This window comes from Ursus americanus, chromosome 9 (genome assembly GCF_024610735.1).
Source record: "Ursus americanus isolate L20-20 chromosome 9, mUrsAme1.1.p, whole genome shotgun sequence".
NCBI lineage: Eukaryota > Metazoa > Chordata > Mammalia > Carnivora > Ursidae > Ursus > Ursus americanus.
Window position 1 is genome coordinate 9186526 of NC_142135.1, and position 23326 is coordinate 9209851.

At 43.4% G+C, this 23326-nt stretch overlaps 1 protein-coding gene across 4 annotated transcripts in view; it reads left to right on the forward strand.

The window, feature by feature from the left end:
• Positions 1 to 1373: 1373 nt before the first annotated feature.
• TMEM71 (transmembrane protein 71) overlaps positions 1374 to 23326 on the forward strand; it is a 29945-nt gene continuing 7992 nt past the window's right edge. Inside the window, exons 1-6 of one of the 4 annotated variants that reach the window (XM_087864612.1) lie at positions 1374 to 1724; positions 3072 to 3147; positions 4370 to 4430; positions 6200 to 6412; positions 7908 to 8080; positions 20877 to 21050. In XM_087864612.1, coding sequence (XP_087720738.1) covers positions 3108 to 3147; positions 4370 to 4430; positions 6200 to 6412; positions 7908 to 8080; positions 20877 to 21050 — 661 coding nt within the window. In that variant the 5' untranslated portion in view covers positions 1374 to 1724; positions 3072 to 3107. The other 3 variants (XM_045812230.2, XM_045812231.2, XM_045812232.2) reach the window with 3 other exon arrangements.

Genomic DNA, 23326 nt, shown 5'->3' on the forward strand with positions numbered 1-23326 from the left:
AAAGAGTTAGCTGGAGTTATGGTCATCTCAAGGCTCAACTGGAGAAAGACCCACTTCTGAGTTCACTCATGGGGCTGTTGGCTGGATTCCCAGCGATTGGACTAAGGGCTTCAGTCTTGCCCTGGCATTTGAGACAACGCTTCACATTCTTGTTTATGTGCTTTTCCAACATGGCCGCTTGCTTCATCGAATTGTGTAAGCCTAGAAGGCAATAGAGAGGCCAACAAGACAGAAGCCATAGCCTTTTGTAACCTAATCGTGGGAGGGACAACCCATCTCTTGTGTCTCATCTATGCAGGAGAAGCAAGTTATTCGCTTCCGCCTACACTGAAGGGGAGGGGATCACACAAGGATCGTTGAGGGCCATCTTTGCAAGCTATCTACCACAGACTAGATGCACTCTCCCCCGACAGCTTCTGCTGCTAGGGGCATGTTCTACAGAAGATCCTACCTTTGGCATAACTTCAGGGAGAAAGGGAACCTCAAGAAAGAATGAGATGAACTTTTCTGCCAGGTTGACCAACTGGGTGGGGGGCGGGGCGGCTTCAGAAGAAAAACTGTTTTACAGAAAACAAACAAGGACTGCATCTTGTACATCTGAGCTGATGATTCGTTTATCTCTCACTTCTTTTATCTTATTTCATTCCCCAAGGCATTCTGCAAAATGTATATTGTTACTCATAATTGAAAGAATTGCAGCTCAAAGAGGTTAAGTCTCAAATCCAAGGTTTCGCAGCTGGTAGGCAGACTGAGTTGAAACTCAGTCTGTGTAACTCCAAACTTCACACCTTTTCCATACCCAACGCACCTTAGTGTTGCTAGAACGTATTTTCTCTTTGTCATTTACAGTAGCAGAGATTTTTAGGAGCCCACCGACAGCAGGAAATTCTTTGAGCTCAGCTAAAACACAAACGTAACATGTAAAATGCCACCCATAGAGTTTCCTGTAAAACTCAACGTTTGGTGAACCAACATATTGCCACTACAGACAGTTTCACAAAATCCAGTTCCTGGTGTTGAATAGTATTCTGAATTTAACAGCATCAGTGCATTATCACCATTAAACTTAATTGATTCGGACAGAGCACAGCTATGCACTACTATACCGAAAAGGACCAGAGGATGACAAGAAAGAAGCGTTGGCTTCTCCGGAAGTTCTTCTTATGTTCTCACAGTGGGGGTGAGGAGATAGCTCAGAAAAGCGTCCCTCAAGTGACCATGATGTATCCAGCTGGCCCGATTTGTGGGCTGCACGTCCCCTGCTGCTGGTCCAGGAAACTATTTTGAGTCTTCACCATACTCCTGGGTGTGAATGCCACTGATGAGAGCCCAACAGGAAGTGTGACCTCATCCTGCCTCTCAGTCTCTGGTTGCGCAGGCTGTTTTTGAAAGAAAACAAGAGCAGTCATAAAGCGGACTTTCTCAAGAACTACATGCCCTTTTATTCTAGGAAACGGCCAAAAGAACAGGAGGCCACTGAAGACCAAACTTCTCTGCAAACTCCCGCACACGGTGATGTGTGCAGGCATCTGTTAGAAGGAGGGAATGGGATTTCCCTTTATTACAAGACTTCTCTGTACCTGTTGACACTCTGACTTTATTTTCAGCTGAAGAACCGCTAAGTCCTGGATTTCTCCACTGTTGACCAGAGGAAACTGCACGTCAGTAATTCTTCTATTTATCAATAGGAAGAGGAAACTGGGACCTCCCTCTGGAAAGAACATGTACGGACAGGTTATTCTGCAGAACAGATGTGTTACTTTGATGGAACTGGTAGACGGAATGTGTTTCTTGAGAAGATTTAGAGCTGTTACTGAAGGCTTTTTAAGTGTTACTAACACTCGATTAACTGTTAGTATCCTGCCTGTAGCTTGATACAAATATTTGTAAGATATAGCGGTAAAACCTTGCTTTCTGCCACAGGACCTGTGGGTTTAAAATTAAACTTAACGCTCGGGGAAAGCTAACAGGGTCTAATGTGGGCTGCACACTTCAGATGATATTCATCAGAAATCAAAAGGACCGTGGTGAACTATTATATTATGGTGCAAACAATATTATTTTATATTCCAAATGAAAATCGATGAATGTGTGCTTTGAATTAGAGATCTTCCAAGGAATGCCAGACAGTTCTCCTGAGTTCTCTAAAGGTCTCTATAAGCTAGGATCTATATTTTCTAAAAGGTGTGGCATCTGATATATTGAAAGTATCAATTTGGAGCTGTAGGATTATCCTGGTTTGATTTAATGTATGACAACTGCAAAAACAATTCATTACTAGTTATCACATTTTATAAATGTGGATTGAAGTGGTAAGTCAGAAAAGAATTTCGTCCTACCTCGCAAGGCTATTAGGATAGCGATGCGTAGAAAGTGTCAGGTCGATCTATGTGGTGAGTTTATATGATCAAAGTCTACATAATTAACATGCTTGGACATGTTTTAAATTTGTAATTGGGAAAGTCAATTTATATGTTCATGAGAATTGCATTTTGAAATCTGCCTGGTGGTAGGCTATTTTTAGTGCAACACTGCTTGTGCTGCTTGGGAATGTCCAGGCTGTCAGCCTCTACTAAAGACCGCCAGCCCTCGCTATGACTACCTGTCAATCGTTCGAGGTGTTGCACAGAAGACTGACACCAATCCCCAAGCATTGCTTGAAACTTGATAATGAGGGCGACGTGTGTTGGACGACGAAACTACAAATACACTTATTTGGAGGGCTCTACAACCCAATCTTTTTTCTGAGTTCTTAATCAAATAATTCACTTGGTTTATTTATTTTGATGACAAATCAACCACGTAAATCTAGCTTTCCCAAATAAAATGTTGTTCTTATTTCCAGAACAAGATTATTGGGATGCACTCAGCCAGACAATGGGAAATAATGCAAAATCACAGACACAGACACAACCTCAGTGGTCACTCGTTCCAGTCTCCTCCTTCAGTCCTAAATCTCTGTGTCATCCAGTAAACAAGTCTGACTGGTGCAATTAGTAGATGCCATCTGTTTTGGCATCATTTTTCTATTTTTAATATATAATCCACCTTTTTTTTCATGGCTCTTTCAGAAAATCTGTGAAGTTTGAACAAGCAGCCTTCCCAAGATGTACCGAATATCTCAACTGATGTCAACACCAGTGGCAAGTAAATGTAGGAGAACTGCTATGCGCAATTATCTTTTGAACGATTAGACTTCTTTTAGCAATTTCCTTGCTTTGATTTTGCTGATACTCATACCATTAACCATCTGTCAGTAGCTTGTGCTTCTTAAGTGCCAGTGTTCACTTTGGCAATGATTTTGACTTCATTTCTTTCCTTGAGAGAAATGTGGTATTTGTCTTTTTAGTAGAAAAAAAAAATCACTGGTTTTTTAGATGCCTGTGCATAAATATGAAAGGAGATTGTTTATCAGCTACTATTAAGATGCAAAACTGTCTATAAAAAAATACTGAATGATTTTGATAGCTACTTGCAGGAAGTAAGGGCGTTGTTAAAGTGGTAGTGGTTTCAAGTTTCTTCCTTCCTCTTGTCATTTTCTCCCCAAACCCTGCTTCTAACCCCTCCCCCCGACGCACACACCTACAATTTATGCCTTTCAAATCAACCAGCCCTATCTGAAAGCCTAAACTTTGTCTTCGATATTAATCATCCACAGTGGAATCAAGTTTCACTGAGCCTATTAGAAGTGTTCACGCGTTACTGTGTAAAATCCTGCTTTAGAGTTTAGAATATTAATTAACTGTACTTTCCCCACCTGAAATCTGTTGCTATGCCTTTGGTTAAAGTGGATTGAATGAATGGATGATTTTTTGTCATTAAGAATATTCACAGGCTTCATACGTTGGAAAATCATTTATAGAAAACAAAACAAAACTTAATTTTTTTTTCTCCACTAATGTCTTCTGCTCGTTATTTTACAATAGAAGTGCCTTAAAATGCCCTAATGAGAGACGGTCTAAGCAGATGATTGAATTCCTCAAATTACTGAGTAAGCTAAAATAAGTAGCACATTGGGTCATTGATTTTGGTTTTCTACGGCTTCGCACAAGATGCTTTCTTCCTCTTTTTCATGATGAGTCAGTTTGATGCTAATGGTTTATTATTGTCTCATCCTCCACTAAGAAACCTCTAAAGGAATGTTGACTGAGAGAAGAAAAAGAAGATAGAAGCCCTTAGATTATTTCTGGCTCCCCATAAAGGCCTGGTGACAAGTTATGTTAGTCCTGATTCACTGGATGGCCGCACCAGTTGGAATCTCTGCGGAGCCTGGAGCTATTCATACCTCCTTTGACGCCTCCATTATTTGCAGTCGTGCATGTTGGGGAGGTGGGATAAATTTGGGCTTCTCTCCTGTTTGCTGATGCAGGTTCTTCTAGCTCTGAGAGAAGATACCCTGGAGAACTGTCTCCCACATGTGTTTTCCCAAGGTATTCCATGCGACTTTTCTCAAGACAAATCAATCATGTTTCTTCCTGTGTGTCTTACTTCGTTTTATTCCTGGTTTAAAAATACTAGTTTTAGCTATCATCCAGTTTTGGTATGGGCATAAATCTTTAGTCCCATGTACATACAAAATGAAAACTTGCCTAACCTATAATGGAATTGGAGGGGGTGGCTGTGAGTGTGGGAGCAAATGTGAATTGTTTGGAGAGTGGAGAAACTGCTGAACGCTGATGAATAGTTACTTTTTCTCAAGTTGATGTTCTTCTAAATATGCTTTACTATCTCTCTTCATAAGAGCAACACGATTCTACACCAATGCCCAAGGTGGCCAAATTCCATTCTCCGCAAAAACATGTAGGGTCTACCATTTTATTCCAGTTCTACAATGAAGTCTCTTCTTTCCCTTCCTTCCTTTTCTTCCTGTGTCTTCTCTCTTATTCCTTACGCAGTCTCATTGATGTTTTCGCTAGCATTTTGTAAAATGTGCCAATGGTATAAAGGAATCATGCATTGGTGTTAGAACGTGCCCTTCTTTGTAAATTCTAGGCCTCTTGCTACTGCCAAATGAATCAGCCAAGGATAAACAAGAAGGCCATGTGGAACGAGCACATGCTTTAGAGTCAGACAGACCGGGGCTCGAATCCTAGCTCTGTCACTCACCAGCTATTATAAAATGTCCAAGTTATTTGTCCTTCTGCATCTCATGTGGGTTTTTTTTTTTCCCTACAGTATGATGAAGATTACAATACTTAGCTTTTGGGGAGGTTTGTGAAAAGTAGATAAAGGAGGAAGTATGAGCCAGGCCCATAGTAAGTTTTCAATAAATAATATCCATTCAGAATAGTATTTTACTAACTTCAGTGCATGTATTAATTGTGGACAGCTTTCTACATTTAAAACTTCATCAGAAGGCTCAGTTGGTTAAGGGTCTGCCTTCGGCTCAGGTCATGATCCCGGGCTCCTTGCTTAGTGAGGAGTCTGCTGATCCCTCTCCTTCTGGCTGTCTCCCCCTCGTTTGTGCTCTCTCTCTCTCTCTCATGCTCTCTCTCACAAATAAATAAATAAAATCTTAAAAGAATAAAAATTGAATAAAACTTCATCATAAATTCAGTAGAGCTTGTGGCATGAGGTAGCCTTTCAATCACACAGGCGTATGATGGCTTCTCAAACCTAAGACACTTGGAGATTTTCCCAACTGAGTAGGAGACTTCCCTGGATACCGAAACACAAACTGCATGATCATTTGTGCGGCTGACCTAGAGGGAAATTGGCAAAGGCCAAAAAGATCTCTGCGTGTTCACCCTGTAACTCATCTGTGTCTGGTGGCTGCATAGTTGTAATTTATCAATCACAGGGAAAGGGTAAAGATACTGCAATTGGAGGGCTATTCAAAGAAAGGGGGTGGAGACTATAAGCTTCCAACATCCCAGATAGGCTGCTTTGCAATTTTTCCATCCAAGAAAATGGATTAATGTCAAGGGTGTAGTTGCATCATATGGTGAAAAGACTGATTAGCCAGAATGTTTTCATCAACATGTTTAAAACAGAAAGAGGCACGAAATGCCCTGTCGTTTAATGCTCTCACTCATGAGGAGATGAGGCCCAGAGTAAGAGTAACATTCTTAGGGTGGCAGAAGTAACTGGTAGCCATGAATGCAAAGAGGTATTTTCCTTCACAGTGGCTTTTTGTGGTTTTGGTGGGACTGGATGCAGTGGATAGAGGTGTAAAGGGTGTTCCTTCTTCCCTCTTTAGTTTTGCCCGTGATTTCCTGGATGGTGACACTTCCTTCGAATGCTGCTCCGTAGATCTCCTGACAGCTTCCCACTTCGCCTGTCGCCGAAGTCCCAGACTCCTCTCCAATGGCTACTACACTTGGACAGAAGACAGTTTCCTCTGTGACAAAGATGGCAACATAACTCTGAGCCCACCCCAGACCAGTGTTCTTTACAAGGAGAATTTAGTTAGGTAAGTAGAGGATATTATATAAAAGATCTGAAGTCCAATCCACCCACTAGTTATTCATTCATTCATTTGTTCATTTAGCAATGATTTCTAAGATCCCATTACGCTCCAGACTGTGGAAGCACAAAGACTAATACGGGGCAAGGACAGCTGACATGAAAACAAACAAATGAGATGAAGCAATGTGGGTGTGGGGGTAGAGGTCTGAACAGAATGCAGAGGAGGAGAAGAGGAAAGGAGGCCAATTTCATTTGGGGAAACAGGTTAAAACAAGATTCCTAGAGATAATGAAGATTGATTTGAGTCTTGACAGATGTAGGATGTTAGCTAAAATAAAAGTAGCAAAGGAGACTTCCAGAGAGGGCTGGAAGACCCTGCACATTTGGGAAATGTCAGGTGGTTTGGCAGGGATACAACTAGGAGTGGAAGGGACAGGAGAGAAGACTGAGCAGACACAGAGGCTGAACGGAGAAGCTTCCAGTCCAGCTGAGGGCATTGGTTTTTGTTCTGAAGGTAGAGAGGAGCCATTGACAAATGACAAATGACCAGATTTATCCTTCGCACGTTAGCACTCATCACAATGTAGAGGATGGGCTGCTGGGAGTGTGGATGGGTGAGTAGTCAAAATCTTTCAGAAACGCAAACCAAATTATGTCATCACCATGCCCCTCCCTTGACATACCCAGTGGTTCATCTTTGCTCTAACATCAAATTCCAACTCTTCACGTAACGTTACAACAATGGAGAACCATTCAAGATTCTCCATTCCCTGCCTTAGTTTTACCTCTCCAGCCTCATTTCCTAGCGTGGCCCAACATGAGACTGATTTGTTCTTCAATGAATAGGTCAGATCATCCTCTGCAGCTCAGTAGTCTCCTCTCCTCAGAAGCCTCCCTTGACTCCTGATCAGCAATGTCCTTCCTGGTGCTGTCAGAGCAGCCTCCAGTTAATTCCATCAGAGCACACATCCCCTACCTAGCATGGTAATGCAGAGCAGAGACGATGGAGCCAGGCTGCCTGGGTTTGCATCCCACTTATGACACTTACCAGATGTATGGCCTCAGTCAAGTTGCTTAACCTCTTGTGCCTCAGTGTCCTGATCTGAAAAATGGGGTCACAATGTATTTCCATCACAGGGCTGTTCCAATGGTAATTTATGTGAACCAGGAAGAAAGACGTCTGGTGCGAGATAAGCTCTATGAAGTCGCTAGCTTCATCTGCATAGTTCTTGTCTCTCTCCTGTACTGGACTGTGAACTTTCTGTACCGAAGGCTTTATTTTGTATCTCAGTATCTTTGATATTGATCCAGGCACCCGGAACACACAGAAATTTAAGAAACTTCTGTGGGATTAACAGAAGGAACAAATAAAATGAGCTTTGCAGATCTGAGTTACAGAGACGGGTTCTATGCACCAAATCTCTTTCACTAAATTCTTGATTTTGAACCAAAGGTGGCTGCTATGCTTTATGCTTCATGCTACTTTCATTCCTCTCCAGAATATTTAGAAAGAAAAAGAGAATCCGCCGCACCTTTTCTAATCTCTTCAACCTCGGTGCCTCTAAATCCTGGCTGCATGGAAACATCTTTAGTGATGTTGACTCTTCCCTAAGTGAGGACACCTGGCTGGAGGGGGTCAAGATGCTGGACACGCACCACTGCAATGAAATTGGTGAGTTGGAATCTCCTTTCCACAGTGAAATATCATTTGCAAATGGGCGGTATCAACCATGTGATCCTGGACCAATATAAATTCCAGAGATGACCATCGTTGCGTAGAAAGGATGGGCCACATTTTTAAAAATCACCTAAAGTTCTCTCCACACTACTTCTATGATGCAATTACATATGGGTTCATGTCATGTGTTATGCAAAATAGCCTAATTTAAATGTGTAAATTATTAAGCTGATAATACCCGAAAAATGTATTTGTACATCTTCAATATACTTTCTCTACATGGGATATAGATGGAGAAAAGACACTGAAGTTGGGGTCCAAGCCCCTGGTATCGTGTAAACATACTATGTAATACACATAATACAATATTAATATATGTACATTAGTATATTATACATTAATATGTGTAGACACATTAATACATGTATAGATACACCTGTATGTATATAAACACAATGATGTGAACTCAAAGTATATCTTAAAGATTAAATGGGACAATGAATGTCAAACCTAGTTCAATAGTTCAATCCCTGGTACTCAGTGATTTGTAGTCACAGTTATTTCTATTATTAGAATGGAAACAATGGATATTTAATGGGTACCTGCCATCTGCCAGGCAGTGTGCTAGGTCTGGAGACACAAGAGTAAATACAGATAACATAACCCCAGCCTCTAGTTTGCTGGGGCGGGGGCATGAGTTTCAGATCTTTGTCAAAAAAATTGCACAAACAAATATAAAATAATTATGGTAAATGCCATGGAGAAACAGTATACGATGTAATGGGAGATTTGACCCAATCAGAAACTCAGGAAAGTCATCCCCATGGAAGTGGGATTTGGGCTGTTTTCTAGAAAATAGGAGGGGCTTCTCTGGGGGAAGGGGGAAGGTGAAAGTATTCTGGACTCAGGAGACAAAACAGCTAGGGCGGAGGAGTCTAGGGAGTAGGTTTGCTGGGTGAGGGAAGACCACACGCGTGTTTAAGTTCCTTAGGGACGTAAGGGGCAAGTCAATCTGGAGCTTCAAAGGGCAGTGTGAGTTAAAGCTACACATCCCGGAGTCGCCTCACTCTAGGTGGCCCCTGAAGCCGTGGAATGAGTGAGAGCGATTAGGAAGAGGGTAGAGTTGGCCAAGAGGGAGTCTAGAAGGGAGCATTTGAATGGGTGAATAGGACAGGATTAGCCAGCAAAAAGGATTGAGGGGGGCATCCAGAGAGGTGAGAGGACAGCTAAGTGCTGTGAAATGATAATCAAAGGAAAATAGCGCTTCAAGAGGGAGGGGGCAGTCATCAGCGGCAGATCATGCCCAGGGATTAAACAGGATGACAACCAGGTTCGCTGATCTGGAAGTTATTGGTGGTGGAGGGACGGAGGCAGAAGAGAACCAGGAGGAGGGCGAAGAGTGTGGGAGGTAAGGAAATGGAGGCATGGGGTTTTGAGCACCCTTCAAGATGTCTTCTAGAAAGGAAAGGGAAAGACTTGGTCCCTCACACACACACATTCCACTCTGGTCACACTCATCCACTCTCAGTTTCCTGAAAGAACCATGTTCTTCCACACTTCTGTGGCTGTGCTCATGTTGTTCACTCTGCTGGAATTCATTCATTCATTCATAAGATTTTATTGAGGGCCAGCTATGTACCGGGCACCATTTTACACACTGCAACATAGTGGCAAGCAAACTTGTTCTCATGGAACGTGCATCCCTATGGGGGGAGACAGACAATACATGAGTTACATAGCATGTTAAAAGTGGGAAGCGGTGGGTATTGCAGGTTTAAGTAGGGTGGTTAAGATGGCTGCATGTGAATGACTTCTGAGCATTGACTTAGAAGTGGGAGGGAAGCATCTAGGAGAGGAACCATCCAAGCAAAGGAAATGCCAGCACAGAGTCTGGACTAGGAGCATCCCAGGGCTGAATGTGAGAGGGGAGGAGAGAGGATAGGATTGCAGAAGTACGTGGCTGGGTGCAAGTGAGGAAAGACAGGGACAATGGGAGGCCAGTTCAAAAGCTTTGCCTTCTACTCTGGGTAAAAGAACCCATTGGAGGATTTTGATCAGAGGAATAACATGATTCCATCTACACATCGACAAGATATCTCTGGCTGCTGTGTTCAGATTAAATGTAAGGTAGTTATTGGGGCAGAAGCAAGGAAACCAGTTAAGACGCTGTTGGAGTGACTCAGTGGGGAGATAATAGTGGCTTGAACTAAGCAGGTAGAGGTGAGAAGCAGTAGGATTCTGGATACATTTGAAAGATAGTGCCAACAGGGATTTAAAAAAAAAAAAAGAGCCAACGGGATTTGCTGATATGGCCTTAGAGAAAGAAGTCAAGCGTGTTTATTTATAAGCTAAGTACTTTACATTCTGTCTTGTTGATTACCTTGTTTATATACATTATCTTGTTTAAATATCCCCAAACCCTCTAGGAAGTAGGTCATACGATCATAATTTTTATAATTATGGTGAAAGTGAGGTTCAGGGTTAAGTGACTTGCCCAAGTTCATTTAGTTTATAAACAGCAGAACTGGAATCCAATGTGGGTCTGTCTGGTTCAAAAACCCAGTCTTTGCTTTAGTGCCAGTAAGGATGTTGCTTCTCTTTCCAAGATGACATCCAGCATACACCCCATAGCCCAGGCTCAAAGAGCAAGCAAGAGGAGTCACATAATATAACAATACAATAATTTAAAGGTATAGTACTTGCATGTCTTATTATTTTTCTCATTCTACTTCCTGGGCAGAAAACACAATGCTACATTCATTTTTTAAAAAATTTTTAAGTTGTGGGAATTACAGATTCATGAAAAGTTGCTAAAAATAGTACAGAGAAGGCCTGCATACACTTCATCCAGATTCCCTTGCTGGTTACCACTTACTCAACTATACACAGTCATTATCAAAACCAGGAAATTAACATTGACACAATATGATTATGATTTCACCAGTTTTTAAATGTGTGGGTGAGAGTGTATTACTAGATCAATTTAAAAACAGAGTAAGTACTTGTTAAATGAAGACATAATTCTTATACAAACAAAAGATTAATTAAATGGAGTGTATCCTAGTTCCCACAATAACAAGGATGTATAAACAGGACAAAGAGAAGAGAAAGAGGCAGGGAGGTGGGGGATGAGCCTGGAAAGATAGATTGAAGATATATTTGGAGAACCTTCTGTGCCGTGTTGAGGAGCTTGGATTTTATCCTACTCAATCAAAAGAATCTTAGAAGGCTCTTGAGCAGGGCGATAACATAATCAGATTTGAATTTTTAAAGATTACCTTGACAGTAACATGAAGGGAAGATTGGATGAAGGGTACCAAGTGGGAGCTCAGGGCAATTAAAACCAATAGGCAGACAAAGGAACATGGATCTGACAAAGGAAGAGATTTAACGAATGTCCTTCAAGGCAGAGAATGGACAGGTTGGTGAATGACTGAATAGAGTGTTGAGACGTGGGAAGAATCAAAGAACACTGGGGGTTGGCAGGAAAAGTTCAGCCATCACGAAGGCCTAGAAGACCGTAGTAGTGAAGTGATAAGGAGAATGGGCGTTTGAGATGAATGGGCTTGAATTCGAGTTCTGAAACTATCTTTTCCAACCTGAGTGTTCTTGGGCAAGTTAATTAACCCTCCTGACCTCCATTTTTTTCACATATAAAAGAGGAAAACACTAGCACATAGAGTTATTGTGAAAATGATATGCATTAATTCATGAAACGTACATATTAGTGGAGGGGCTGGTATTCTGCTCAGGACTTATTCGTTCTAAAGAGTCAAAAAAAAAAAAGAACAGATATGAGTCAAGAAACAAGACAACAAATTGTATTTCACATGAACTGAATTTGAGGCACCAATGGGAAGTGGAAAGATAGCCAGGCGAGGTTTGGAAACATAATAAGGGCATTGCAGCACAAGAAAGGACCTTAAGATACTGCTTTGGAAACCAATAGGAGGAGTTGTAGAGGTCTCTGGAATAAAGGGGTTTATCTACTGATAATGTAAATGAGCAGAAAGGGGAGTTAAGAAAGGAACTGAGGAGGTCGAGTAGAAGCTCCCATCATAATTTCCCCTAACAATAATGAGGGTCATGGGCCAGAGTTATTCCAACCAATCCATATATTTTTTAAAGATTTTATTTTTTTATTTGAGAGAGAGAGAGAGAGAGCACAAATTGGGAAAGGGGCAGAGGGAGAGGGAGACTCCCCACTGAGCAGGGAGCCCCACATGGGACTCAATTTCTGGACCCCAAGATCATGACCCAAGCCAAAGGCAGATGCTTAACTGACTGAGCCATCCAGGTGTCCCCCAACCAAAGCATATTATGTACACCCCTCTCTCCAGTGTCTGTGAAGGAGCATTATTCGTGTGTGTGTGTGTGTGTGTGTGTGTGTGTGTGTGTGTGTTAAGAACACGCAACATAAAACCTACCCTCTTAGCAAACTGTTGTCCACAACACAGCATTAGTAACTGTAGGTCCTGTGCTATGCATTAGATCAGCTCAGTAGGATTTATTCATCTTGTACAGCTGAAACATGGACTGCGGAAACCATGTAGTATTTCTCCTTCTGTGTCTGAATTATTTCATTTAGCATAATGTCCTTTAGGCACATCCATGTTGATGAGGATGTGGAGAAAAGGGAACCCTTGTGCACTGTTGGTGGGACCGTAAATTGGTCCAGCCACTATGTAGAGGTTTCACACAAAAAATTTAAAAATAGAACTACCATATGATCCAGCAATCTCACTTCTAGGCGTGTACTCAAAGGAACTGAAATCAAAATCTCAAGGAGATATCCTCACTCCCAGGTTCATCGCAGCATTATATATGCAGTATATTTACAAATACAATGAAGGGGGGTAAACAGAAGGGAGCGAACCACGAGAGACTGTGGACTCTGGGAAACAAACTGAGGGCTTCAGAGAGGAGAGGGTAGGGGATTGGGATAGGCCGGTGATGGGTAGTAAGGAGGGCACGTATTGCATGGTACACTGGGTGTTATACGCGAAGAATGAACCACGGAACATTGCATCAAAAACTGGGGATGTACTGTATGGTGACTAATACAACAAAATTAAAATTATTAAGAAAATACAATGATGAATGGGGAAAGAACATGATATATACATATAATGGAATATTAATCAGCATTATTAAAAAGGAAATCCTATCATTTGCAACAACACAGAGAGAATATTATTGTTATCTCTATTTTATAGAGAAGGAAGCTAAGGCAGATTAGATACTTTGTCTGGGGTCACACAACTAGTAAGTAGCATAGCCCAGGTCCCAACCCAAGAGTCTGGAGCATACGCTAACTACGCTATACCCAGGAAAGGTTCTCTGGGGAAAATTTCTCAGGCAGGGAACCAGAAGAGCATGTCACAGAAGAGGAGAATATAAAGAAACAGCTAATGGTGTACAGCTTAAAAAAGAAGTCAATTCGAGTGTCCCATAGCCTTGAAAAAGTTTCTGATAAATAAGTTATATAAGGAATCTTTAATCAGAAGGCAACATAGAGGTCATTTTATCTACTCCTGGCATCCCTGGCAGATGGGCACAAATGCCTACAGTAATAAAGAGCACGAATTACCTCTTAATTGAGATATAGTTCTCATACCATTAAATCTACCATTTTAATGTGTGCAATTCAGTGATCCTTAAAAATATATTCACAAGATTGTTTGTGCAACCATGATCACTTTTTTTTAAAAAGATTTTATTTATTTATTTGACAGAGATAGAGACAGCCAGCGAGAGAGGGAACACAAGCAGGGGGAGTGGGAGAGGAAGAAGCAGCCTTATAGTGGAGGAGCCTGATGTGGGGCTCGATCCCAGAACGCCGGGATCACACCCTGAGCCGAAGGCAGACGCTTAACGACTGCGCCACCCAGGCGCCCCAACCATGATCACTTTTTTAAATTTTATTTTAATTCCAGTATAGTTGATATACAGTGTTAAATTAGTTTCAGGTGAAGAATACAGTGGCTCAACAATTCTCTGCATTACTCAGCACTCATCATGATAAGTGTACTCTTAACTCCTTCATCTGTTTCACCCATCCCCCCACCACCTCCCCTCTGATCACTATCTGTTTGTTCTCTATAGTTAAGAGTCTGTTTCTTGGCTTGTCACTTCTGCTGTTGTTATTCATTTGTTTTGTTTCTTAAAATCTGCATATGAGTAGGGGCGCCTGGGTGGCACAGCGGTTAAGCGTCTGCCTTCGGCTCAGGGCGTGATCCTGGCGTTACGGGATCGAGTCCCACATCAGGCTCCTCCGCTATGAGCCTGCTTCTTCCTCTCCCACTCCCCCTGCTTGTGTTTCCTCTCTCGCTGGCTGTCTCTCTCTGTCAAATAAATAAATAAATAAAACCTTTAAAAAAAAAAAAATTATTAAAAAAAAAAAAAAAAAAAAATCTGCATATGAGTAAAATCATATGGTATTTGTCTTTCTCTACTGATCTCACCTAGCCTTATACCCTCTAAATCATGTTGTTGCAAATAACAAGATTTCATTCTTTTTGATGGCTGAGTAATATACCAGTGTGTGTGTGTGTGTGTGTGTGTGTGTGTGTGTGTGTGTGTGTTTCCCACATCTTCTTTATCCATTCATGCACTGATGGACACCTGGGCTGCTTCCATATCTTGGCTATTGTAAATAATGCTGCAATAAACATAGAGGTCCATGTGTCTCTTCAAATTAATGTTTTTGTGTTCTTTGGGTAAATACCCAGTGAAGTGATTACTGGATCATAGGGTAGCTCCATTTTTAATTTTTTGAGGAACCTCCATACTGTCTTCCACAGTGACTGTACCAGACAACCATGACCCCTTTCTAATTCTGGAACATTTTCATCACCCCAAAGGGAAACCCCACACTCATTACCAGTCACTCCCTACTCCCCATCTCTCCTTCCCACCCCAGCCCTTACAACCATTAGTCTGCTTGCTGTCTCCATGCACTTGCCCATTTTGGACTGCCATGACTTTTTAAGGCTGCCTCTTCCTCTCACTGGTAATGCTGTTGCAACAGTGGCTTGCCTATGTTGACCCATTGGGTGCTTTTTGAAAGTTTCCATCCCTTGGTTCTAGGCTGGCTTTCCCGAGTACATGAGCAAATGTCTTCTCAGTTCTAAAGCAACATTTCCCAAAGTGTGGGCTTGGTTGGCAGACACCTTTAGGACACAGAAGTCTTGAACACTGGGGCCCCTGGGTGGCTCAGTTGGTTAAGCATCTGCCTTCATCTAGGGTCATGATCTCAGGGTCCTGGGATCGAGCCCCATGTAGGGCTCCCTGCTCAGTGGAGAGTCTTCTTCTCCCTCTTCCTCTGCTCCTCCCTGACCCCGCTTGTGCTCTCTCTCTCAAAATGAATAATAAATCCTAAAAAAAAAAAGGTCATGAACACTGGATCTCACAGTGACAGAGAAGCTGTGGTCCCTTTTCCAATTCTCTCAGTCCTTCCAGCATAACCAAGGAGAAAGGCTCATTTTAGAATCTTGGTAGCTTTAAGATTCAAACTCTTGCTAGTCTTTTGTTTTCACCAAGTTCTTTTAACAAAGAACAGGCTCAGAGCTTTCTGGTACAACTGTATTTAGGGCAAATTAAATAAAGTCTCATTTTCATTGTACTCAGTTTTACATTTACTTTCTCTTTATGGCATTTAAGTGATTGACATAAAGTTTCCTTCAAGGTAAAAGATTTAATGAAACAATTTAAAGAAAATATTAAAATTGGCTAAGAGTAGGCAGGCTCTGGGATACGGCAAAAATCAGGAAAATGATGCTTGGATCCTGGAAGTCTGGGATTCGGTGTTCTAAAGGCAATGTTTCACGTATTCAGAAATTAACGTCTAGTTTTCCCATAGTTGCCTCCTGGAAACATGTCCAAACAATTGTAAAGCAATTGGACCACAGCAGTGCTGCACGAGTATGAAATATCTTGCTAAAATTCGCATGGTTTCCAAATATCTTCTAAATATAACAAATCAAACCACCCCCCCCTCCAAAATCAGTAATTAGGCAAACCGGGTGCACACAGGACTTTGAAATCCCTCATCTCTGCTGTCAACTGTAATCAAATCTTCCCCAGACTTCTTGTTTTCCGGATTTACCCAAGGCCCCGTGACTTTTATCAGCAATTTATTTTTCTCTGGAAATGTTGCCTCGTTAGAAGACTCAAGAAGAATTCAAAATTAAATTGTTCTGCTGTTTTCTCTCTGGGCAAGGGATGCAATCAAAACTTACTTCCCCTGACTTTCTCGTGCCTCATTTTTCAGACTAAAAAGGATTTTTATTGGTTGCCTATTTTATCCTTAGCTCACCCCTTCTGCAGCTGTGTCTAGACACCTTCCTCATCAGCTGCAATTCATTTTTTAGCCATGGCATTTTGCAGCTCCCCAGACCCCGAGACTGCAGTTCGGGAGACATTCCCAGGGCCTATGAGTCATACTGAAAGAAGATAAAGCATTCTTGCAGGGAGGACTGATCAGGACTGTCCGCTCCACTTCTGCCAGTCTGAGGAAAGAAAGGCAGGACAACCTCAGGCAAGGCTTCCCAGCTTGAGGTCTGTGGTTTTCTCCAGAGCTAATGCCTCTCCCATAAATACCTTTGATGGCAACATCTGTATATGGCTTTGTGTTTCCCTCCACGGCAAACAATAATGCCCATTCTATATGCAAGGATATGGAAATACGCTCCGAAGAAACAGACCCTTTTAAAACAGAAGTGAGCTAGATTGAATTTAAATAAACCGGGAGAAACAGAATAGAACTAATATCTTCAAATATGATACAAAAGAGCTGTTTGCTGAAATGTTATCTGCATTAGGATCCTCTCGTTTATTGTTAAGGTTGGAGACAAAGTTAAATGTCATTTAAGGAAAGTGTACATTGGGGGCAAACCATGCCTTCCCACAGATGAAAAGGCCTTGATCATTCTTTAATGTTAAGATTTTTTTTGGTAGTTTCCTTCTTTAATGCCATCTCTTCTAGAAAATTCTGCATAATATTCCAGTACTCCATCTAGGACACATTTTAGTTCATCCAGCTCTCAACGCAAAGCTCTAAGTTCAACAAGGACATTTTGTCTGCTCTCACCTGTCTCCCATCCACAGCTCTGCGGATTCTATTTCAGCGTCATTCTTCAAGAAATAATCAGCCATGAAAGTTCTCAGTTCTTTCTCACTCCCATGTGAATTTGACCAGATAGGTTTCTCTCTTTTTTTAAAAAAACAGCTTTATTGAGATATAACAGATTTACAAAGAACTGTACATATTTAATGTGTAAATTCGATGAGTTTGAAAAGGTGTGAACACCTGTGGCACCATCACCACAATCAAGGTATTAGGAATATCCAACCACTCCACAGTTTCCCTGTGTCCCTGTGTGTGTGTGTGTGTGTGTGTGATTAACCTGAAATTAACACATTTCAATTAACATGAAATCTATCCTCTTAATAAATGTTGCAGAGTATGGTGCAGTTGCTAAGTATAGCTACTATGTTATTTCTTGGATCTCTAGAACCTATTCATCTAGTGTTACTGAAACTCTATACCCATTGAACAGCAATCCCCCGTTCCCCACCCCCACCCCAGGCCCTGGAAACCACCATTCTATTCTCTGCCTCTATGACTGACGGTTTTAGGTACCTCATGTAAGTGGAGTCATGCGTTTTTGTCCCTCTAGGTCTGGCTTATTTCACTTAGCATAATGTCCCCCAGGTTCATCCAAGGCATTGCAAATGGCAGGATTTTCTTATTTCATTCATCTATCGAGGAGTGCCTGGGTTGTTTGGGGAGCGTGGCCATTGTGAATAGTGCTGCCATGCACACGGTCCGGCACCTCCTCTGCAGCGTGGTCATTATTGGCTGATCCCTACATTTCACTTTCTGCTGTTTCCTTTCTCTATGGCAACCAGCAGGGATGCTTCTGCAGACTGGCTTGTCAAGCGGCCGCAGGTTGTGGGTGGGATGGTGGGAGGGAGACTGCAAGGTTGGCAGAAATTCCCGGGTCCAAAAGCACCAGCTCTTTTTCTCAGTATCCAGGCTGAGTGGGAGGGGAGCGCCACATGCAGAGTCAGCCCACCAGCCTGGGCAAGGAGGCCGCTCTCCCTGCTTAAAGCCTCAAACTCAAATTAGCTTTAGCCTCCATGAAGGTGAGCACGGACCCCCTGTCTCTATGGCTGCTGTGACCCTGTTACAGTGGCCCAAGTTGTTATATTGGCTTCACATGCCTCATCCTCCCTGCGCGCCTACCAGAACTCTCTATTTATTAACGTATCTTAATGAGTGCTAACAATAGGCTCCGCGTTATTGCTGGTGTCTGGGGCTGGGATTGGTGAAGTGGCCTTTTTCTCATGGTGCTTTTAGTCTAGTAAGGGAGGCAGATATTAAACAAAAATCACACAGTTTATGTATTATATAGTATGTGTTTATATAATAATTATGACATCATAAATTATGATTTGCCCTATGAAGGCGGAAAGCAGGGTGTTTTGACAAGAGTAAGGGCAATCAGGAAGATATAGAAAATGTAGGAAAATACAGATGTTCTCCACTTGGAAGAGCTTACCAGAGTTGCTGAAAGAGCATTAATGATCTAGATTCTTCCACACTTGGGTCTGCTCCCTCTGTGACAGGGTTTCACAACCTCAGCAGTACAGACACTTGGGACTGGACAGTCCTTCATTGTGAGGCCTGCCCTGTGCATTACAGGATGCTAACAGCATCCCTGGGCTCTATTCACTAGATGACAGTAGCAACTCCCCCCCCCACACACACACCAATTTGTGACAGCCAAAAATGTCTTCAGACATTGCCAAATGTCCTGGGGGCAGAAATCTCCTCCAGTTAAGAAGCACTATTATATGAGCACCCCATGTATTTTTGGGGGGTTCCACAATCACTCCTGGAACGGGGCTGGGAGTCTCTCATTGCTGAGGGAGTACACAGAGCAGTCCTCACTTTACACTCATGCTTCAAATTACCTGGGAATATATCTTAGCAACAGAGGGTGACCCATGAGGCCCTTCATGATTGGACCCCTGCTTAGCAGTCCAGCCAAGATCACCTTTCAGGAATGCCCACACTCACATGCTTCCCTATCTAGGCTCCTAGGAGAATTCACTCTTCGGGGAACACCCTTCCCCACGTTCTCTCATGGGTTAATGTCTTTTCTTCTTTTCCTCCTCTGCTCTCCCTTTTCCTCTTGCCCCTTCCCCTCCTCCCCTCCTGTTCATTCTGTCTCTGCCCTTCCCTCTTCCTGCTGTGTCCCTGGAAGAACTTCTATTCATCAAGTTATCACTTATACCATCTCATCTGTGAAGCCTGCCTGGATTCCCCCTGATGGACTCAGCCACTCCTTCCTAGACTCTCACTGGATGCTTTCTGCTGGCCTTCATGGTAGCAATGACCCCCCTGCATCCTAATTGTTGGTGTGTATGTCTGTCCCTCCCCAGACCACAGCCTACTTGAATGAACAAAAAAAAGCGAAGATGTTTGTAATATTTTTATCCAGCATTTCAAGGTATTTTACAAAGGGAGAACATCCCTCACAGCTCTTCTCTCTCTCCCCCACCAGGGCATAAGCCACACGAGGGCAGAGACATCGTCTTCACCACGGTACCCTAGCAGCTAGGTCAGATCCTCATTTGAATCACATCCAGTAAATGTTTGCGAATGAATGAATGAATGAATGAATGAGAAATAGAGTTGGGGGCGCCTGGGTGGCACAGCGGTTAAGCGTCTGCCTTCGGCTCAGGGCGTGATCCCGGCGTTATGGGATCAAGCCCCACATCAGGCTCCTCCGCTATGAGCCTGCTTCTTCTTCTCCCACTCCCCCTGCTGGTGTTCCCTCTCTCGCTGGCTGTCTCTCTCTCTGTCGAATAAATAAATAAAATCTTAAAAAAAAAAAAAAAGAAAGAAAACAGAAATAGAGTTGGATCTGCTATAGTTTGGTGCAAGAAAGAGGAGAGGCTGGGGTGCCTGAGTGGATCAGTCAACTGATTTGTCAGACTCTTGATTTCAGCTCAGGTCATGACCTCAGGGTCCAGAGATCAAGCCCGAGTCATGTTCCTCGCTCTGCAGGGTGTCTGCTTGAGATTCTCTCTCTCTCTCTCCCTCTGCCCCTGCCCCCGCCTAAAATAAATAAATAAATAAATAAATAAATAAATAAATAAATAAATAAATCTTTAAAAAAGAGAGGCTCATATGCGCATCACACCTCTCTCAAATCCATCTATACAACCCCCAATGCACTCTGGGACTCAGGGCGAGATATTCTGTCTTCTTCTCTACATGAGTCTTAGGCTACTAGCTCATGATTTCTTGCAAGGCCACCTGGGTTTTACCATATACCAAAAACACATCTTACTTTACCTGAAAATGCTGCAGAAGTGCGCATGTCCAGTGGCGCCCTCAGTCAGAGCCACTCCAGCACTCAGCTGCCTGCAGAGAAAATTCCGGACCCCTCCACTGGGAAGTCAATGCCTCCTGTGACCCGCCCTCAGTCTCGCTTTCCAGCCTCGTGTCCCAACGGGTCCCTTTGCTCTAATCACATTGGAATGGGCCTCCTTCACCACACTTTCATGCCTCTGGCCTTTGCTCCTCTCTGCACTGAAGAGCCTTTGCCTCTGGGGCCTTCAAAGATGAGGACAAATTGAAATGCCACCCGCCCCCGAGACCCATCTCCCGGCCGACTCCCAAAGCGTTGCTAGGGGGATGGCCTTCGGCTACTGCGCCTGGAAAGTCACTGACCGCACACCCGCACCCGCACACTGAGCCCTACTCCTTTTCCAGGAGGGGATTCTGACTGTTCCCTCACTGATGCCTGGGAGTCCGAGCAGCCGAACGCAGCCTCCTCCTCCGGCCACGCCGCGTCTCAGACTCCGCGACAAAACTCCCGCCACCGGGCTCTTCGGTCTCATGTGATGGCTTCTGAACATTTCCCGGAGAACATTTTGGATCATGCAAGTGAGTCGTTTTTTGTTTCTTGTTTTTGAAATCTTTGCCACACCCAAAGAATGCTTCCTTTCAGGGCCAAAGAATGAGTTAGAGATGACTGTGGTGCACTTGGGAACCGGATCGGCCAGTGGGAGTAGGGGAGACCCGGGGCGCTGCGGCGGCGGGGGACGCATGCGCAGAAGAGGCGCCTGCTTTCGGGGTGTCATCCTACAGGCACCAGAAGGACTGGATTTGCAGCGTCTTCTTTCTTTTTTCAAAAACCCTGAAGACATTTGGCAAAATGTTAGGCTTTGCTAAAGCTGGGTGATACGTACGCAGGTGTCTGTGATTTCATGTTTCCTACTTAGCTGTGTAGGTGACGTAGTCTGTAAGAAGAAAAAGAAAGGAAGGAAGACAGGAAACGCCCTGTAATGCGATGCCTCTGGCAAGGAAAAGTCAAAAGATATAAAGGTATTGGTGTTTCCTGTCAGGAGTAAATCTGAAAGAAATTCAACGAGCCTGTGCTTCGACCTCCAGTTTGCCAACAGCGGATTCATCATGTTCGCGCACAGCGCGGCACCAAGGCTCTGTCCCCAGCGGGCCAAGGTTCGAAGCCCAGCCCCCCTCGTTAGCTGTAACTCAGAAGCGGTTCCCCGAACTCTCTGAACCAGCATTTTCATCTGTAAATGGAGATATCATAGTTCCTACCTTGTCATGACTAAAATAATTCGTGGAAAGCGCTTAGCATCACGTGTCCTGTCTCCTCGGTACTCAAAAATGTATGTGAGATTATGATTACATAAGACTGAGGCGAAACAGAAAAAAAATATCTCCTCTTTACTTGTCTTCACAAAACCAAGAATAGGCGCCTCGCTGACCATCCTTCCTTTCCCGAAGGCCACTATGCCCCCACTTCATTTCGTTCCCAGGTCAGCCACTGGGTAAGCGTTCAAGGCTTTTGTAGCTCCCTTCCAGGTGCTGGGATGACAGAGAGAGCAACTTTAATCGTTAGGCAGTTTCCAGATGATCCACAGCCACCTCCTCCAGGGATCCCACCCTGTTTTCTGGGAAGGGGGTGGTTTAAGTGACCCTTCTTTGTGCTCCTCTAGTTTTCAAGGTTTCCCTCTCCCATGCCCTTTTCCTGCACTGCTCTTGCATATTTATTTCTGTGTCGTGTCCACCAGGCTGTGAGCTGCTTGAGGACGGGCAGTGTGTCGCCATCATCTGTGGATTCCAACCTGCCCACGTAGCACCTGGTACAGAGCAGGTGTTCCAAAATTGGTGGACCCATTCGGTGTGCTCTCTCCATTTTACAGATAAGAATACTCAAGTTTAGACAGGTCAAGAAAGCCTTTGTACATGTGCTTTGCTGTGTCGTGTCCGGATTGTGTCTCCAGCCTCCTGTACCTGGATGACCCCTACTCCTTCAAGGCCCAAATCAAAGAACACGGCTGTGGGGTCTTGTCTGCCCCCTTCTGGCTGGTAGAGGTAACACTTCCCTCTGGTTCCCCAGCGCTCTGAATGTATCTCTATTGAAAAGATTTTCCTCTTCTTTTCTTTGCTATGAAGCCCCGTGGGGGATAAGGTCTCCATCCATTTCTATTTGATCTCCTTCGCATGTAGGTTATGAGTACGCAGTCCAAGTGGTGTTCTACGTACGAAGGATATAGGCATGCCCGACATCATCTGTCAGTCAGGATATTTTGAGTCCACTGGATGGAAACCCAACTCAAGATGGATTAATCAGTAATGGAATTTATTGGTTCGTTAATGACAATTCCAGGCATGGGTTTCAGATTTCTGTCAGTCTCTACTTCTGCTGTCTCTTGTCCTCTGTGTCAGCTTAACTCTTTAAAAAGACTGTTGATTACTCTATGTTGGTTCTTGATGGCTTTGTGCCTGCAACTTCCCAGATTTCAGTCCAGCAGAGAGAGATTATAGCCTTCTTGAGTTATGATAAGAGGCTCAGTTTCACTGGTTCTGGAAGGGTCTCATTTACATGGCAAAACCAATCACCTTGTCTGTGTGAAGCTCCAAATGGCTGAAGTGGATCAAACGATGGGAGGGAACTCAGTCTCCAAGTGAACCATGCACAAAGAGAAGGGAGAGGTGGCTTCCCAGGGGCACCACCCCGGTGCCACCAAAGAACAGCAGATAGATGCGGACTATTCTCAGCGAGCTTGCAAGCTGGTGAAGAAAGCTCTAGCTTTCTCTACCAAAGCTCTAGCAAACAGCAATTATAATTCAGTGTGTTAAGATTGCTGATGGAAATGCATGAGGGGAAACGGGGGTACAGAGAAGGAGCC